Raw genomic sequence first — 19440 nt, forward strand, 5'->3', positions numbered from 1 at the left:
TGACTGATCGTGTGTATGTCACATGGTGATCTTGTTTTCTATTTTTTTCCCCAAAGATACATCAGATCTGAAAGGTCCATCATCCTAATCAACTTCTGCCTCTCCATCGTCTGCTCCAATATCCTGATTCTGGTGGGCCAGACTCAGACTCACAATACGGTACCTTTCTCTTCACTTCCTGCATGCTGTCTTGCTGCTTCGTACTGAAAGGTAGTTAAACAGAAGACAGATGGACATTTCGCTCTACAATGTGGACATGAAGCATGTCAGAATGTGCTGGGGTTGCTTCCCTTGGTCTCACAGACTCTCACTAAAATAAACTCTTTTAAAATCATTCATATACACACTTTGCATCTTCAGAAGCAGAATCGGACAGATCTTTATTGGCCAAGTATATTAAACATTCAAGGAATTTGTCTTGGTCGCTGTGTCCCAATGCAACGTATAACATGCCAGACAATTTCAATACAATTTACACAAACCTTTAACGCTAAACTATCCAGCGAGAGTCAGGAGCAGCTCGGGACAGAGGAAAGGGTGACATGATAAGTAAACAGTGACTGTGAGTAAGCAGAAGTGATGCTAGAAGGAGCTACGGCTTCCTGGCTGGCTAAAGAGCAAAGTGCCCGCTGTTAGCAGAGCGGTCAGCGTCGGTGAGGGAGGCTGCTGGGCGAGGGGGCACTCTCCCTGTCCCTGCTAGCTTTGCTTTGATGACTCTGGGTCTTTAGACAGCAGAAGATCATTCTTAGGTTTCTCATCTCCATGTTCTTAGCTCACATTCAGCGTCTCTGTGCAAATACTCTGGACGTGTTCACACTCGGATCGTTTACCAACCCATCAAAGTTAAACACCGTTCAGTCACTCGGCACGAAGCTCACAGAGCTCATTAAGCTGACGGGTGACTGAGCACAGCTGCCGCCGATGGCCAGAGAGCTCCTCACTGCATTCGTCACATTTTCTCTGTGGCTTTGACTGCCGGCATCTCCAGCTCTTTGTGACGACCCATGAAACCTGATCACTAGCCTCAATAATCAATAAGCAAGTCAGGCTTCACAAAGGGAATGGGGTGAATTGAACATGTTTCTATAGCACTGCTATGAATGTAAAAATTGAAAGGCCAGCCTTTCTGGGGTGTGGGAAGTTTCATGGTGCTTCATTAACGTTCAGGAGGCCGTGCTGGGGGGCGCTGTGCAGTATTAAATACATAACACACCGCGATCATGGCAGGTTCTGCAAGAGGAGCCTGTGCCGGTCATGTGACCCACGCACTTCACACCACCTCCTTTCCAGCTATTCTCGGGATCTACTTAAATGTTATTCTTGTGTGCAGTAATGGTGCGCAGCCCTAGGGGGCGTCACACCGCCCACCATGGTCGGTACATCTCTCTCTCTCTCTCTCTCTCTTTCTCTTTGAAGGCAGAGAGCATTAATAACCTTCTCCCACGCAGTGCTGTGTCTCCCCTCCCCCATCCCGCCTCCACCCAGCACCACGTTTAGGCCTTCCAGGGCGTAGCGGCTCTCGGAGGCCGTCGCTGGTTGTTATTCCTGGGGCGCGAGTCTCTCCGCAGCTCGTCGTTAAGTGGGGTTTGGTGGGCTTGGGGGTTCGCACACCTCAAAGTGACAAATCACCTACCTGCCACATCCAGTGATACACAGCGGAACGAAATAACTAACGTTCCTTCTGGACTCATAGTACACAGGACAAACATTACAGGACTGAAGACAGTGTTTGTGAGCTGGTTTCCATAGTGCAGAAAATCCTGTACAATTATCAATAAAGTAAGGGCAGGGGAGACATAACATAGCATAAAATAGCATAGCGTAACATAACATAAGAGCGTGATGTAACATAACATAGGGTAATGTAACATAACAATGAAGTGTAACATAACATAGCGCACTGTAACAATGTAGCGTAGTGTAACATAACATATTGTAGGGTAATGTTGTATGACACAACATAGCGTAACGTAACATACCATAATTATGATGTCATGGTTATCTATCCGACCCCTCAAACCCATTAAAACCCATATGTGTCATTTTTCAGCTTGCAGTATCATTTCTTCATATTTCACCATGGTTCCGAAAGACTCTCAGAACTGACAAATTTTTTAAAAAATACACCCGGTACTGACAGAGAGCGATCAGGGTGGTCGGTGGCAGGGAGCGAGTATAATAATGACCGTGCGGAGAGAGCATCAGTGTCGGCATCAGGGCCGGCTGTTACCGCGACCAGGATGACAGTTAACTGAAGGTCTGCTTCATAACTGGAAGTGGGGCTTGTTTTCCTGCTGCCGTCACTGTCTTTCCAGAGGTCGTTAGGGAAAAATGCTGCGTTGTTTCCTTATTTATGGCAGCAGTAGCTATAAATGTTTCATTACGTTTCCAAACGAACTTAGCAGGGGCTGTTAGCTTCGGCCCAGGAAGCCTTCGGCATGATTTGATTGTCTCTGAATGGAGACAAACCCATTTATCACAATCTCTCCGCTTCTTCGCCCAGTGAGGAAATGGGACTGGGGGCGGGAGGGGGGTTGGGGTCTATCCTCTTTACAGGCTTTTGGTTAGCCGCGTCATTTTGCTAAACGGTTGGGGGGGGCCTTCGGCTAACTGTAAAAACCATGACGCCCCTCTTCCCTTTGAATTGAGATTTACTTTGACACTAATGACAGTGAAGTAAGCATTCCTGTTGCATTTTTTTTTCTGATTTCATGCACCCCCATTAGTGTTGCGAAGGTCGGCTTTTTTTAACACCCGCCCCAAACTGACCCGTCAGAAGATCCAAACCGCCCTGCCCAACCCGCAAAAATAAGCATGGATAATGACCCAAAACCCGACCCGACCCAAGGAAAAAAAAAAACAGCAGTGAGCCTATATTGCCATGGAACCTACCAGTGAAGTGTGATTTGTGACACTGTGACCCATAGATGACATAGATTTGTGCAAGATTCGCATTGAAGATGATGACGCAATTTGATGCAAGATTAGCTGTGTACCAAACAACAACAAACCGAAAGAACGATTTTTACGTCGTTATTTATTGAAGGGTTGGGGAAAATTGTGCAAAGACATCTCTCTCGCACACACACAAACACACACAAGCGCGCATGTATGCAAAACACACTCGTCAAAACTGTAACATCTGATGTAACATAAGATCTGAGAACTGTATCAGATTTGAATGAACTTAGTAGAACTTAGGTCTTCTTTTAACCTTAATTTTATCAAAAATGAAGTAGAGCAGATCGTACTTCACCGCGATATTTCACCAAACTAGTAGCTTATCCTACAAATTGAAAAAATTTGAAAAAATATACACCGACTGCATTTATGACAGCTGTTTGGAAGCGCTGTGGAGAAAGAGGATGGAAACCACTGTGTCAGGGTTTAGCCTTTTTCGACTTCCAGCACGTTTTGATCGATAATGAAATGCATTTTGTAACTTTTTGACCGGCTTGCCCACAGCTGCTAACAGTAGCACTGTGGGCAAATCGGCACTTTCTGGCATTTGTTTGCATCCCAGGTTCATATCTGTGAAAAGAAAATTCTGTAATTAAGTATTTTTACATTTATCAGGGCATTTCTGGATGTGTTATTCAACCATTCTACAGTATGTTTTTTAATCAAACTGAAACTTTTGTGAGAAAAATGTTTGTTTGCTTATAGACTGAGCCTGACATGGAGCCGTGCGGTACACCTACTGGGAGAGAATGGCCATTAGTACTTCTCCTAGCGATTATGCTGTTAGGAGTAATTTCAGAAGTTTGAAGCATAAGAGGGGCCACCCTTGTCATTAGCCAATGATGTGTATTGATTAGACGAGTGACAGGAGGGGGTTCACTCTGGGGGCCAATCAGCTTTCAGGTGAGCCCAGTGGCCCCGCCCTTCAGTATGTCTCTGCTGAGCATATAGAATAACATACACACTGCATGGTTAGCTATACTGAGAGCAGACACATCACCTTGTCACTAGAAAGCCTCTTTCCACCGGTTTGAAGAAAGGTCCTGCAGCAAATGCAGAAGCCGCCCTTGGAAGAATCACTGGATGTGGAAGTACCACAAAGGATCGGAGCCGAGAAAATCCCCGAGCTTGGTGGTCAGGCCTGGCCTTAAGCTGATCTGAAGGCCTGACAGTGTCTATCAAGCTCTCTGTCACCCCGCCAGTGCGTTACAACTGCGTAGTGGGGTGTCACCACATAACACTCTCCATTTACACTCCATTCGATTAAGCATCTTTGGGAAATGGGTAGAAAACTGATCATTTTTAGAAGAGTTCAAGCAGCAACAATGCAATTTTAGTTCATGGTGTCTAGTGACCCTTTAATAACACTTTGATCATTATCATCTTGGTGTGTAGCTCAGTAGTTTAGGAAGGGAAAGGTGCCGGTTCACGTCCCGCGGCCGGCAGAGCGATTTCACCACTGGGGCCCTGAGTAAGGCCCTTAATCCCCACCACCATCATCATGAAAGTGTCAAAACAAAATTTGAAGAAGCCTTTAAACATCTCTCCGGAATGTATATGGGAGATGTTAACTATGCGTTATTTTTACAGCGATGTTTTTACACAAATTGTGAACCACAGAGCCCTGCTTCCATGCCCGGGATCACTCCCAGATCACTCCCAGATCACTCCCAGATCTTCAGCGTGTCCCGCCAGTCCCACTCGATTTCCGGCTCGAGCCGGCACTCGCACCGTGCCACGGCAGTGCCGCGCCGCCGAGACGCCCCCAACGCTTGTGACACTCGTGATGTATGAAGGTGCCTGGGCTATTTATTGTATAACAAGGTTTACAGGCTCACTGTGGCCCAGTTTGGTGACATAGCTCCCGTGTGGAGAGAAGGTGCTGGGCCAGCATCTATAAGCAGAGACCGGAACAATGCGAGGGGTGTCATCCTCGGCGGACGGCCTCTCTGGGTCGTTAGGTGGCCTCTGCCCATCTCCTTTGGCATTCGGGCTGCACTGGGACACGCCGTCTATATCTTTCAGTGTCACCGTTTTCATTGGTGTGATTCTTGTCTCCATGCTGCCCCTGATGAGGCTTTCAGGATACTTCAGTGTTAGATTCCCTGATTTATTAATGTTTGGGTTTCAGTTTTGTTAGTACCAGGGGTGAGTCTAGGATTTTTGGGAGGCTTATGAGGGGCTATAAGTTATACAGAGGGGCCAATCTTATAGCCACTAATATGATTTGAATTAATGACTGACAGGGGAGGTGGCCATCCAGGAGCCAATCAGCTTTTAGCTAGGTCTCAGTGGCCCCGCCTCTCTATACACCCCTGAGTAGCACACGTTTTTCTCCAGCGTTGTCTTTGCTGAGATTTGCTCCAGAAGGCTTGCCATGCATCACACCTCCCATCCTGTAGGGGTCTACTTCTGTGAACGACATATATTTATAAATTTGGGTGCTGCCCATAACTTGATTGTGGCCCCCTCCTAATTGCAGAGGTGTCCTTCAGGGTGGCTGTGATGGAGATCCTTGACCGCCATTGATAAATGATAAGCTATGGTGAATGAGCGAGACCCAGTGGAGGTCCTGGATGCCTGGAATGATACAGCAGATCAGCAGTGTGACGACATCAAGCCTGAATCTGTTAGTCTGAAGTAGGAGTGTGACCACTGGGCTGTATGTCAGGCTTTTTTTAGGAATTCAGACATAGCCAATCAGAAGGACCAGCAGCCTGACTGACGCCTATTCCAGTGAACCAATCAGGCTGAATTTGCATCATCATTCTCATGATCTGGGAATGTGCAGAATATTTGGATGAAATGCTGTTTTCAGGGCTGCCACTCCGTCACAGCAGTGGCCTTGACTTAACATCAGCAGCATGTGATGACATTCAGTGCAATTAAGGCCTTGGAAGTGATGGTGGGAGCGCTTAGCCACAGGCGAGGGGGCGAGGGGGGGGTTATTTAGCGGAACGTTCCAGAATGCTTCCAGGGGGTGCTGCCTTAGGGGCTGGCTAAACAAAGGACAGACAGTGACATGCGTGTCTCAGCCGTGATGGGGGAGGAGGGGGTGGATCTACCTTCATATTATGCCTTGAAGCACACGGGTACGGATGTATCCACTGCGACTGGGGGGTCTTTCCCTGGCAAGAGGTGCTCCTACTTAAAGCAGAGTCCTCTCTTTGGACTGATAAGACCAATTACAGCTAACTCCCACATTAACTGACTGATGTTTAAGTTGAAGGGGGGGTCGGGGGGTGGGTTATTCTTCAACTGTAACAGAGTCCAGAGGGGAGGGTGAGAGTTAGAGGTCCATTAAAGAATGAGTTCCAATTCCCCCCCTGTGACACTCGTTTGAATTTATAAATCCTGGGTGAATTTCAACCTTAAAAAGAAAGAGGAACTCGGTGGTGTCTTGTGAACTTCTGAATCGTTTATAATTTCACAGAGATTCAATCCTTTAAAAAATGTGCTAATTTTTTCCTGCTGGCTGGCGGTGTCCTCTTACGTTTATAAATGCCAGCTGCCTTTGAGTGGTCGATCTCTCGTAATGTAGCAATAAGCGCAGTGTTGGGTTGGAGGTTGGACCCTCAGCTTGGCTCTGGGTTTAGTCAGACACGGCGGTTTCTTTGCGGATCGGAGACCAAGCAGCTCCAATGGGGGGCAGCCCTAATGTTCCCCTACATCAAAAGCCTTAAATGTTTACCCAGCATGCCCTGCTGCGTGCCAGTGCCAGGCGTTCCGGCAAAGTGTCCGAAAGCAGCTGTCAGGACTGGGCACAAGGGCTGGAATCGTGGCATGAAATGAATTGGCATCAAAGGCTGAACTTACGGAGCCGGCAATGTGAACATCGTAGCTGGATGCACATGTGACAGCGTCACATGATCACATCTGACTGCCGCCATTGGTCAAAAGGACAGAGATGCTGATTACAGATAAACATAGACAGTACTACTGACTACAAACTTACTTAAACGGAGAAAAACAGTATACATATATCTATCATTATGCATCATTCGGAGGTTGCAAACTGCCTTTCTGCGCTTCAAACAGCTGGTTTACTTGACTAGATGTGTGCCATTGCTCTGAATTAGGTGACTAAAAGGTTACTTGTTCATGGGTCAGACTGGTGAACTCAGAAGAGCTGCGTGATGTCATATGTAATGACAGACGACACGTTACTCTCACAGCCTGCTCTCCCTCAGGAACGTCGGCCATTTTGAATTCCTGTGGCTCTGTGGTCCAGTCGGCCCCCCCAGCCCAGAAGGAGCTCTTCATTAGCAGCCCCGTTATCAAACACGAATCAGACCCCCTCCTTCCCTGTCAGCTTTGTCGCTGCTTCATGTGGTCCCAAGCTCAGCTCCTGCGTTTCCACGGATACTGCCAGAGTGAGCTCAACATCTCCCAGCAATTTGCCTTTCTAAAGGGCAGCTTGCGTTGTGTTTTCTAAGAGGCTTGGGCCCTTCACCACTTTGTGTGAGCAGCCTCAGTTTGGGGGAATATCAGCGAGTAGCGGAGGAGAGATGTGAGGCGGGGGGGTCACCTTAAAGCAGCCATGAGCCCCAATGCCGTTCCTACTTCCTGTGGACGATTTATCCAGCAATTATGCTAATATTATTGCTGATAAGATTTTGCCGCTCACATTACCCAGATAGGTCGTCTCTCTTGTACAGAGATAGTATCTCTATTAGTGGTGCACCAATGTGGGAATTTTGGCTGATGACGATAGTCAATAGATTTTTCTCTAACATTACTGACGTTGATAATCGTTCACCTCTGAACCCTACAAATCTGAAGTGAATCTGATGTCAGTGATGTTAATTAATAAGATGCCAAAAATGTGCGTATAACGACGGCACTGATACGTCAGCCAGGCAACGCCGATGTGGGAGCCCGTCTCTCCACCAAGACTGACCTATGACAATGTCTTGATTTTTAACAAACATCGGCCGATACCAGTATTTTAACTGATATATTGTGCATTTCTAATCTCCAGTGCAAGGCAGTGAAGCCCCTGAGTTATACGTAGTTGTAAAGTGACCCTTATGTGCTTTTAGCATGAATCTTAGGCTCTCGAGTGACGTGCTCACAGTTTCCCAAAAACTCAATGCTCAGTTGAATGTTTTTCCCAGAAGGCACTGGGCTGACTGGGCCCCCTTGTGTGAAAGGTAAACATGTCACGTGTTTCGTATCCAGGAAGGGGCCGCAGCCCAAATTCAGGCTTATTTTTTGCTTAAAAAACAAAACCGGGATTGCTTTTTTTTAACCTTGACTTGTTCTCCCTGTCAGACCAGCCTGCTGTTCCTTGAATTAGTGTTAAGATGGGCTTGATGTCTTTTTCGATCTACTAACTTTTTCAAATCCAGCCTAAAGATGATCTCTTTTAAAAGAGATCAAACAGAATTAATCATGGCACACACTAATGCAGATACAGACAGCTGGGCTCTTAGGAGAAGACTTCATACATCAAAAAGAAATATGGTGAGAGAGGGTAGTAACATTGTGACTTACTTATGAATATATCAAAGGAAATCATTTGTGTATCGCTCTGTAACGGAGCTTTGTTTATAACTTTAAGCCGTGCTGATACGTGTCCTGGAAGGCGTGCTGACACAACATATGTGTTCATACATGACACATCTGTGTTTTGGTGTGACCCCACCGGTGTACCGCACTGGTAGCATCAGCATGTTGGAAACCCCGGGAAGCATCCCAGTGTATTTACCTGAAAGAAGAGCATTACTCTGCAATTTTCACAACCCAGCGATGGGAAATGTAATCTCTCAGAAGCAGAATACGGTAGCCACATCTCTCAGAAGTAGAATACTGTGGAGTAATCTCCCAGCAACAGAGTACTGTACAGTAATTTCCCAGAAACAGAGTACTGTGGAGTAATCTCCGAGAAACAAAGTACTGTAGAGTAATCACCCAGCAACAGAGTACTGTAGCCTCATCTCTGAGAAGCAGAGGCACAAGTAAATAAATATTGGTTTGCCTTGAGCTTTTTGTCACCTGATTGTGCCACTGTGCTTGGTGAGTCTGCTTACTGTATACGATACTTCAGTGTGATCCATTAAAAAAGAGAGAGAGGTTTATATAACAGTAGAGTTATGCAACACAGGAGCCTGCTGCAATAATCAGACTGGAATAAGACTGTGCACTTCACCAGAGCTGATATTCCAGAGAGATTTGCAGGGAAAATTGCAGAAAACAACCCACAGTAATTGTTTTGAGTCCAGACAGATAGCCTTTTATATCCAAAGAAGTGATTTGTACTGCATGCATTAGCACGGAGGGCACAGTGCAGGGCAGAATGATCCTCTGAGGGTCTTTACACACAGCTGTGGAGCTGGAATGAGCAAACTGGTGAAGCTCCCCCCCCCCCGAGCAAGATGGGCACAACAGCACCGTCAGAATACATGCAGCGGTAAATAAGCGCAGTTTCACATCTCGCTGATGCTGTAACTGCAGAGGAGGGATATGAGAGCAGCACCAATGGAGGTGGATGTGCAGGAGGCGTGTTCCAGCATTGGTCTGGGTTTGGCTGACAAGAGCCCAGCTCTGATTGGGAAAGAGGAAGACCTGTGAGGGCCACGCTCCGTACCCGCGAGGGCCACGCTCCGTACCCGCGAGGGCCACGCTCCGTACCCGCGAGGGCCACGTTCCGTACCCGCGAGGGCCACGTTCCGTACCCGCGAGGGCCACGCTCCGTACCCGCGATGGCCACGCTCCGTACCCATGAGGGCCACGTTCCGTACCCGCGATGGCCACGCTCCGTACCCGCGAGGGCCACGCTCCGTACCCGCGAGGGCCACGCTCCGTACCCGCGATGGCCACGCTCCGTACCCAAGAGGGCCACGCTCCGTACCCGCGAGGGCCACGCTCCGTACCCGCGATGGCCACGCTCCGTACCCGCGAGGGCCACGCTCCGTACCCGCGAGGGTCACGCTCCGTACCCGCGAGGGCCACGATCCGTACCCGCGAGGGCCACGCTCCGTACCCGTGCTGCCATCTCAGCTGCCGATCCCCAGGGTCACCGACTTAAGACTCTCCTATCCAGATTACCGGCCATTTCCAGCAAAAAGCTCCTTAAAGCCACTTGCTGTAATGAAGGAGCCCTTTGACAAAGGGGCCCACGCTGGGTGTCGCAGCATGCCCTTATTGACTGACAGCTGAGCAGAAGCACATCCATGTTGCCTGTCAGAAAGCCCCGGCGGCACCCCTTTCCGCGGAATCTTACTACCGCCGCTGGGATAATCTTCTGCTCATTCAGAGCGTCAGCCATTGACTGGGATAACCGTCGGCTCATTCCACTTCAAACAGGCCCGGCCTCAGACGTGCTGCTTCAAGAGCTGATTCCAGTGGGTTTGTGGTTTAGTTTGTGGCCAATTAATTTGGAGGTTTAGGTGTTGATAAGGCGAATACAGTGAAACAGCATCTAATCACATTCATGTTCTGCTGATATTCATATTATTGTATCAGCTGCTCTAGTTTGCAGCTTTTTAGTAGAGCCTGCCTCTATATCATCATTACTCTATTATTATTATTATTATTATTATTATTATTATTAGTATTGTGTACTGTCTGCTCTGGTTAGCAGCTGCTTAGCAGTGCCTGTGTGTCCCTCCCATCACCTGACAGATCACATGACACCTCCCCCTTGCATCACGCCTTCATCTTTGCACTCTCACTTCCTCAGAAGTGTCACCTTAGCCTGCCCCCCCCCCCCCCACCCCTTCCTATTATTAGCCCCCTTCAGCCCTGTTTTCGGCAGGTCGATACGCTAATTACCTACCGCACGCCTCCTCCCCACCGCAAGTATTTTTAGCGCCGCCGCGGCCCCCGGCCCGCTGTGTGTAACGCCCGCGCTCTGTCGCCAGGGCGTCTGCACCATGACGACAGCCTTCCTGCACTTCTTCTTCCTGGCGTCCTTCTGCTGGGTGCTGACGGAGGCATGGCAGTCCTACATGGCCGTCACCGGCAAGGTGCGGACTCGGCTCATCCGCAAGAGATTCCTGTGCCTGGGATGGGGTGAGCGACCGCCGACTCCTTCCCTCACTCCTACGTTAATCATCCATTTTCTCCGTCCCACGGGCCGTCTCACACCTCTGCAGCGTAAGATGGCGCCGGTCCGATCCAGCTGCTGTTCAACGCTCCTGCATTATAAAAGGCTGCAGATCTCTCTGCTGCTGTTCGGATTTCTGCTCTGGCTTTAGGACCAAGGGACACGTACTTCAGACATTTTGGAACATTTTAGTTGATTAAGGGGGGCTCCTGCACATTCCTCCTGTTACCTAGCAACCAAAAAGACCCTCACTGGCAGTGCCATTCTTTGGCAAACACAGCTAATCGCTGTTTGACTTATAGGATCAAATTGAAATTCAACAACGCAGTGTCAATTATATACACACCTCCCTGCGAAGTCCAGACTGCGTGCTATGTAATGTTACATCCGATTCATTAAACATCCAGAACATTCCGGGGGAGTCTGCTGTGTCTCAGCTGTGGGCAGTTCACGTAAATGACCCCCGGAGCTTGTCTCCTCGGGGCGTTAATAGGAGGCTCTGGGGTTCAGGCAGCACACAGCCCTCCATCCTGTGAAGTCTTTCCTATTTCCTGCCTGTCATGATGGGATGCGATTTCCTTGACAACCGTCTCCAAGCAACAAGGGAATGCGTAGAGGCAAGAGCCATATTTAGAAATCCACGCTGCAAGATGTTCTGTGAAAGGCTAAATGAGAGTCCATTCCAGTGGACTGTGTGACCTTCTGCTGGCCATTATCAAGGTTTTTTTTTTTTTTTTTTTTTTGGGGGGGGGGGGCATCACGTGACCCTTCCACATTGGAATTTCTTCATGTTTTTGGACTGTACTGTACTTTTCTGCTGCATGGAAATACCTTAATGTGCAGTTTTCAAATAACGTGTCTCTTGAGCTAGCAGTTCTGACCACTGAAGACGGCGGTAGGACACAATTACATTAAGGGGAATGTTGATGAAGGAGGAGGTACCTGTTAGCCAGCAGAGCTAATTACCAACACAAACCGGGACACCAAAAGCACCAGCAGGCAACACCCTATCACCCTATCACCCTATCACCCTATCACCGTGATACCCGGCAGTGTAGACCACGCCCATCACAGACCGTCAGCCAGCTGACTGTCCATTATCACTGCTGACATTCTGCACACGTCCGTAAGCTTCCTCACCCAGCAGGCAGACGGCTGAAAACAAAGAGATTGAGTGCATCTCAAATCTGTCTAAATATCCCATCTGAAATGAAGGACGGGGTGTGTTTATCAAAGTGGTACTGAATTTCAGCAGTGGTCAGATGATGATTAATTATGAATGATAACTGTGTGGAGGGATGGCGTATCATCACGACTGAACTTTCACTTGGGCCTGGAATTCCATCTGATGTTTTGATTGCTTGCAAGAGCCTGAGATTCTGCCACATCTGCAGCCGCTAGCGGCTCAATATTATCGATTGCTGTGAATTTTGTAACAACCTAAAATGTCTAGATTTTGTTCCTCGTGAGGCTTCTGCAGGCGTTTCTGGGAAATGTCCCTGTGGTCTGTTAGGAACCTGAAGGCAGCGTGTTTCTCTTTTGGTAGGTCTACCTGCTTTGGTGGTCGCCATCTCCATGGGCTTCACCAAGGCTAAGGGCTATGGGACACCTCAATAGTAAGTTCCTCTTTTCCGGATTCTTCTGCTTTCAGAGTGCGTTTATCCTTTTGTTGTTAGTGGAAACTGCGAATTCACATGTAACCATGCACTGACCAAGACTTCTTCACGTCGGCTGGGTTTGGTAATCAGCAGAATGTCTAAAATAACCCCAAGAACAAAAATAGAAACATACATAAAAGGTAGATTCAAAGTTTTGTCGGGCTTGTTTGGGTATTGAATTCCCCAAGGGAGCCGGATGAAGTCATTTCTGTGAAATGGCTGCCACTGCCTTGATTTCCATGACCCTCACGGCAGTCACGCACGATAACAGACAGCTCGTTAAACGTGACGTGCCAGCTGGGTGGCAGCCACACTCGGGAACCTCTAAACAAGCTCCAAATTGGAGAGCAGAAGTTCATTAGGCACCATCAGACAGTCCTTTGAGGTGGTCTCCAGGACGTTGTCTTCTGCGTGATGTGTCCCGTTAATGGCTCTGAATCTGACTGTATCACCCAACCGTCTCCTTGTAGAACCTCATCCATTTTCAAGGAAAACGCTCTCCGGATTCCCCAAATCCTGGAGGATGACACAGTAGCGTAGTTTGGGGCACAGCAGTGCACCATTTGTGATGCAGTGCCACACTGTTAGTGACACAGTAGCCACTTGTAACACAGTGCCACACCCCTTGTGACACAGTTGTGCTCTTTGTGACATAGTAGTGCACCATTTGTGAGACAGTGCCACTCTGTTAGTGACCCAGCAGCGCCGATTGTGACCCAGCAGCTCCATGTGTGACTCAGTAGCGCCATTTGTGGCTGTGCAGTCCATTAACTTCACGCACGGTGTTCGTCTTTACGAGCCTGCTGTCTCTCTCTCTCTCTCTCTCTCTCCCTCTTACTCTCATCCAGCTGCTGGCTATCTCTTGAGGGAGGTCTTCTCTATGCGTTTGTCGGACCTGCGGCGGCCGTGGTTCTGGTAAGCCCGGACTCTGCATCTCTGGGTCACCCTGACCTGCAGGTCCGCCAACCGCTCCTCTGTTTGCTCCGTCAGAGTAGAAGGCCTGAGAGGAAGCATCTCCGATCCTGGCACACAAGCAGACTCTCCCTGACACTCCAGTGATATCTCTCTTCCTCTAAGTGCTACACAGACATAAAGTCCTGACAGAACACAAGCAAAATGCAGCTCGGGTGGGTGTGTAAATATTGGAGGCTGTCAAGTGGCTGCCAATGTGGAATCGCACAAATGAAAAGTTGCTTAATATACCTTACAAATGGACTATTCAATTACTATTTATGACATCACGTCATTTAAAAGTATAAAATATACTCCTGGAGGATGTCAAAACGAATGATGAAAATTAAACTAGCATCTGCCTCGACATCTGATTTACTAGAAGCTTCTACTTCGCATGTAAATCAAATGGCCAGACATTGCCTGCGGTTCAGCGTCGTCGGTTTTGCATGTGGGCTGCAGTGATGCACTCAGTCTGTGTCACAGAGGTTCTGCTCAGGCCCTATCCAGCGCAAACAGCCCTTCAGCTCCTAAATTAGAAACTTCTGCTCTCGCTTGAGCAGTTTTCAATCAAACTGGCTGCTCAGGAGTTTAAAAAAAGCTGAAGCCTGGAGTTACCGCAGCGGTTGTAGAGTAGGGCGTGTTTCACGGTCACGAGAAGCAGCGCTTGCTTGCGGTGGGTGACCCCCGTGTCAGGAAGGTCCCAGAAACCCCATGCAGTCGGGGTAGCCCAGTTATTTTCGTTACCTGTGTCCTCAGCAAGGCGCTGCCCGATACAGGAATGTGACCAGAGCAAACACTCTCTGAAGTTAATTAGTAGCATTTTCATTAACGAGGCTTTAAATAATGGCTGTAGTTCTGTGGATAATTTGGTTTGCTGTATTTCTCAGTCAGAGAAGATATCTATTTTTAAATTTTGCTGATGTTCTGGGAAATCGGCACCTTTATAACACGGATGCCATAGCAGACCGGTCACATGCCCCAGGTCACCTGACCATCGCTAAGGACTTGCAATCAGAAAACAAAGGCGCTGCATGTTCCTCTGCCTGCTCCGGCCTCATCCCACTACCCTTCGTTCCACAGCTATCAGACAGAAGGTCAGGGAACCAAATCCTTCTCTTATCCGAACATGTCAGTGACAAACAGGACTGGCTCAGTATTCACACGGTAGTCCTGCTCTCTTCTGCTTAATCTGCTGGGCTATGAATGATATGAGTTCATGTTCAGTAGAAAATTAATCCCATTTAAGGGTAATCCAGCTAATGTTTTTATAGCTTCACAAAATCCTTTAAAGGCCTGCTTGATTGTTATAATGAAACAAACTCCTTTAGCAGATTTATTAATGTAGTAATTAGAAAAGTCTCCTGTGAGGGTTAGAGCAACAGAATCCCTATAATAACCCTGTAATTGTCTCTGGGGGCTGAATTCTTCAGGGACAGGCTGACCTGAAACAGACTGACCTCGCGCGCTGAAATGTCACGGTGTCCCCCGGGAGCAGCAGGCTTTGATCACAGAGAGAGCAGCGTGCTGTCACTGGGTCGCTCCTTGATCCAGACGACAGGTGACCAGATTGATGGCCCTCGAACACGGAGAGGGAGCTGGGAGATGGACGTTCCCGTAATCCCTGGACCGTATTAAGCAATCGTGACACGTACAGGGATGTAAAAAGGACAAGAAGGACACGCGGATCCGAGGGGGTGATAGAGCCATCGTGGAAGGAGAGCACAAGATGCAGAGGCACCCATCACGCCAGCAAACATTATGCCTCATGTTTACGTTCTTCCAGCAGGAACAAACTTGGATATCAGATTTCCAAGGTATTGGAAACGTTATGAAAGCCTGTTTTATAACGTCTGTCTCTCCGGTCCGCTTCAGGTCAACATGGTGATTGGCATCCTGGTGTTTAACAAGCTGGTGTCCAGGGACGGCATCTTGGATAAGAAGCTGAAACACAGAGCAGGGTAAATGAAATCGCTCAGCCACACATACGCACACGGACATGATGCTGCTGTAGGAGGAGGACCGCAGGGATGGTGAAAGATACACAGTCCCACCATGATGGGATACTTAACAGGCTGCTATTGAATCTGTCAGCTAATATGCATAATCTGATCCTGAACCTTAAACAGCGATAGCGGTGCCCTCGCCAGTGTCTCCACCCTCGCCAGTGTCTCCACCCTCTCTGTGTCTCCACCCTCGCCAGTGTCTCCACCCTCTCTGTGTCTCCACCCTCGCCAGTGTCTCCACCCTCGCCAGTGTCTCCGCCCTCTCTGTGTTGCCACCCTCACCAGTGTCTCCACCCTCTCTGTCTCCCCGCCCACTCAGTGTCTCCTCCCTCTGTGTCTCCGCCCTCTCAGTGTCTCCGCCCTCACCGCTGTCTCCACCCTCTCTGTCTCCCTGCCCACTCAGTGTCTCCTCCCTCTGTGTCTCCACCCTCTCCAGTGTCTCCACCCTCGCCAGTGTCTCCTCCCTTGCTAGTGTCTCCGCCCTATCTGTGTTGCCACCCTCACCAGTGTCTCCACCCTCTCTGTCTCCCCGCCCACTCAGTGTCTCCTCCCTCTGTGTCTCCGCCCTCTCAGTGTCTCCGCCCTCACCGCTGTCTCCACCCTCTCTGTCTCCCTGCCCACTCAGTGTCTCCTCCCTCTGTGTCTCCGCCCTGGCCAGTGTCTCCACCCTTGCTAGTGTCTCCGCCCTCTCTGTGTTGCCACCCTCACCAGTGTCTCCACCCTCTCTGTCTCCCCGCCCACTCAGTGTCTCCTCCCTCTGTGTCTCCGCCCTCTCAGTGTCTCCGCCCTCACCGCTGTCTCCACCCTCTCTGTCTCCCTGCCCACTCAGTGTCTCCTCCTTCTGTGTCTCCGCCCTGGCCAGTGTCTCCACCCTTGCTAGTCTCCACCCTCTCCAGTGTCTCCACCCTCACCAGTGTCTCCACCCTCTCTGTCTCCCCGCCCACTCAGTGACTCCTCCCTCTGTGTCTCCACCCTTGCTAGTGTCTCCACCCTCTCTGTCTCCCCGCCCACTCAGTGTCTCCTCCCTCTGTGTCTCCACCCTCTCAGTGTCTCCGCCCTCACCGCTGTCTCCACCCTCTCTGTCTCCCTGCCCACTCAGTGTCTCCTCCTTCTGTGTCTCCGCCCTGGCCAGTGTCTCCACCCTTGCTAGTCTCCACCCTCTCCAGTGTCTCCACCCTCACCAGTGTCTCCACCCTCTCTGTCTCCCCGCCCACTCAGTGACTCCTCCCTCTGTGTCTCCACCCTTGCTAGTGTCTCCACCCTCTCTGTCTCCCCGCCCACTCAGTGTCTCCTCCCTCTGTGTCTCCGCCCTCTCAGTGTCTCCGCCCTCTCAGTGTCTCCTCCCTCTGTGTCTCCGCCCTCTCAGTGTCTCCGCCCTCACCGCCGTCTCCACCCTCGCTAGGGTCTCCACCCTCATCATGATCTCTGCCCTTGCTGATGTCTCCGCTCTCCTCCGCAGGCAGATGAGTGAGCCCCACACGGGCCTGACACTGAAATGCGCCAAGTGTGGTGTCGTCTCCACCACAGCTCTGTCAGCGACCACCGCAAGCAACGCCATGTGAGTACTGCACCATCCCAGCATGCGACACTGCACCATCCCAGCATGCGACACCAGGGCCGGGTGGCTGTGACCGGGCCTCACTCAGCACGTCACTTCAGGGCCCCTAATGCAGTTTTGTGGTTTGAGTGATGCTAAACACCTGCAACGGGTCAGAAAGGTGACCTACATGTATCCCTGAGGAGGAGCGCAGCTCGCCTCCCCCACTGACTCCCCGACTGCGTCTCCTAGGGCCTCCCTGTGGAGCTCCTGCGTGGTCCTCCCCCTGCTGGCTCTGACCTGGATGTCGGCCGTCCTGGCCATGACGGACAAGCGCTCCACACTTTTCCAGATCCTCTTCGCCGTCTTCGACTCGCTGCAAGGCTTCGTCATCGTGATGGTCCACTGTATCCTGCGCAGAGAGGTGCTAATATGACACCATGCAGCCGCCCCCCCCCCGCACAGGGTCCCCAAGCCGCTGGCCTTTAGCCCTTAAAGGGTCACTCAAGTCTCATAAAGCAGACGGTCTTTGGACTGGAGACGCTTATTTGTGAGGAATGCGGGTCATCGTCGGGGCGTCTGATAATGACCCCACCCCCCGCACCGGGCATGTGGCGGCAGACTCAGGCAGCTTCATTCACAGCTTCCTGCTTCAAACGCCCTCTCTCCCCGCACCCAGGTTCAGGACGCTTTTCGATGTCGACTCAGAAACTGTCAGGATCCGATCGGCACTGACGCCTCCGGAACGTTCCCCAATGGCCACGCGCAGATCATGGTAACTGCCCATCAGCATCATCATCATCATCATCATCATCATCATTAACGTATTTACATTTCCACCAAATCTTCTTATGTTGTTCATTTAATGTTATTTACTGCAGATGAAAAATACTGTTTTTTTAAATACTAATAAATATACATTTGCTGTCAATTTGCAAATACAGGGAAAAACCACCTTTTTTGACATTCAAAGTCTAAACTACCATTTAAACTTATTTATCTTTTCATGTTTGTCCCTCACGCGTAAAGAGCCTTATTGGACCATTTGATATTGCGGGGTGTCATTAGGCTGTGACCGGTACTGATGCTCTCTTAGACTCGGTGTTTCGCTGCCTGCCGAGTATCAGACACGCACCAGCGCTCTGGCTCCGTGCGACGTGAGCATCCATCTGCCGTCCCGCCGCTCCAGCGCTGCCAGGGCGTTTGTGGGACCCGTCTGCTGGTTCCGTGTTGGGAGGGTGATGGAGTGATGTGGGTGGTGTGGTGACAGTATCCCGTCACCTGCATTGGCTGTCCGAGGGTGGATTCACTTCACTGGGGGCTCTGGCATGGGAAATGTTATATGATTTAATATGTCTAAACTGTTCCACCTGAAGGGGCCTGACTCTGCCTGAGCACCAGACTACAGAATATGCATTAATCTGCCTGTTCCTGTCAAATCCCTGTGTATAAAGAGTATTGTGCACATTACCATCCCTGTGTATAAAGAGCATTGTGCACATTACCATCCCTGTGCATAAAGAGCATTGTGCACAGTGCCATCCCTGTGCATAAAGAGCATTGCCATCCCTGTGCATAAAGAGCATTGTGCACATTGCCATCCCTGTGCATAAAGAGCATTGTGCACATTGCCATCCCTGTGCATAAAGAACATTGTGCACATTGCCATCCCTGTGCATAAAGAGCATTGTGCACATTGCCATCCCTGTGCATAAAGAGCATTGTGCACATTGCCATCCCTGTGCATAAAGAACATTGTGCACATTGCCATCCCTGTGCATAAAGAGCATTGTGCACATTACCATCCCTGTGCATAAAGAGCATTGTGCACATTACCATCCCTGTGTATAAAGAGCATTGTGCACATTACCATCCCTGTGCATAAGAAGCATTGTGCACATTACCATCCCTGTGCATAAAGAGCATTGCCATCCCTGTGCATAAAGAGCATTGTGCACATTGCCATCCCTGTGCATAAAGAACATTGTGCACATTGCCATCCCTGTGCATAAAGAGCATTGTGCACATTACCATCCCTGTGCATAAAGAGCATTGTGCACATTACCATCCCTGTGCATAAAGAGCATTGTGCACATTACCATCCCTGTGCATAAAGAGCATTGTGCACATTACCATCCCTGTACATAAAGAGCATTGTGCACATTACCATCCCTGTGCATAAAGAGCATTGTGCACATTACCATCCCTGTGCATAAAGAGCATTGCCATCCCTGTGCATAAAGAGCATTGTGCACATTACCATCCCTGTGCATAAAG

At 49.5% G+C, this 19440-nt stretch overlaps 1 protein-coding gene across 1 annotated transcript in view; it reads left to right on the plus strand.

Moving 5' to 3' along the window:
• adgrb3 (adhesion G protein-coupled receptor B3) overlaps positions 1-19440 on the plus strand; it is a 136034-nt gene that overhangs the window by 106119 nt on the left and 10475 nt on the right. The window contains 8 exon segments of the mRNA XM_049007523.1: positions 57-159; positions 10827-10977; positions 12558-12627; positions 13518-13584; positions 15496-15581; positions 17086-17184; positions 17416-17587; positions 17843-17938. Of these exon segments, the coding sequence (XP_048863480.1) occupies positions 57-159; positions 10827-10977; positions 12558-12627; positions 13518-13584; positions 15496-15581; positions 17086-17184; positions 17416-17587; positions 17843-17938 (844 nt within the window).

This window comes from Brienomyrus brachyistius, chromosome 3 (genome assembly GCF_023856365.1).
Source record: "Brienomyrus brachyistius isolate T26 chromosome 3, BBRACH_0.4, whole genome shotgun sequence".
In the NCBI taxonomy this organism is placed as follows: Eukaryota; Metazoa; Chordata; class Actinopteri; order Osteoglossiformes; family Mormyridae; genus Brienomyrus; species Brienomyrus brachyistius.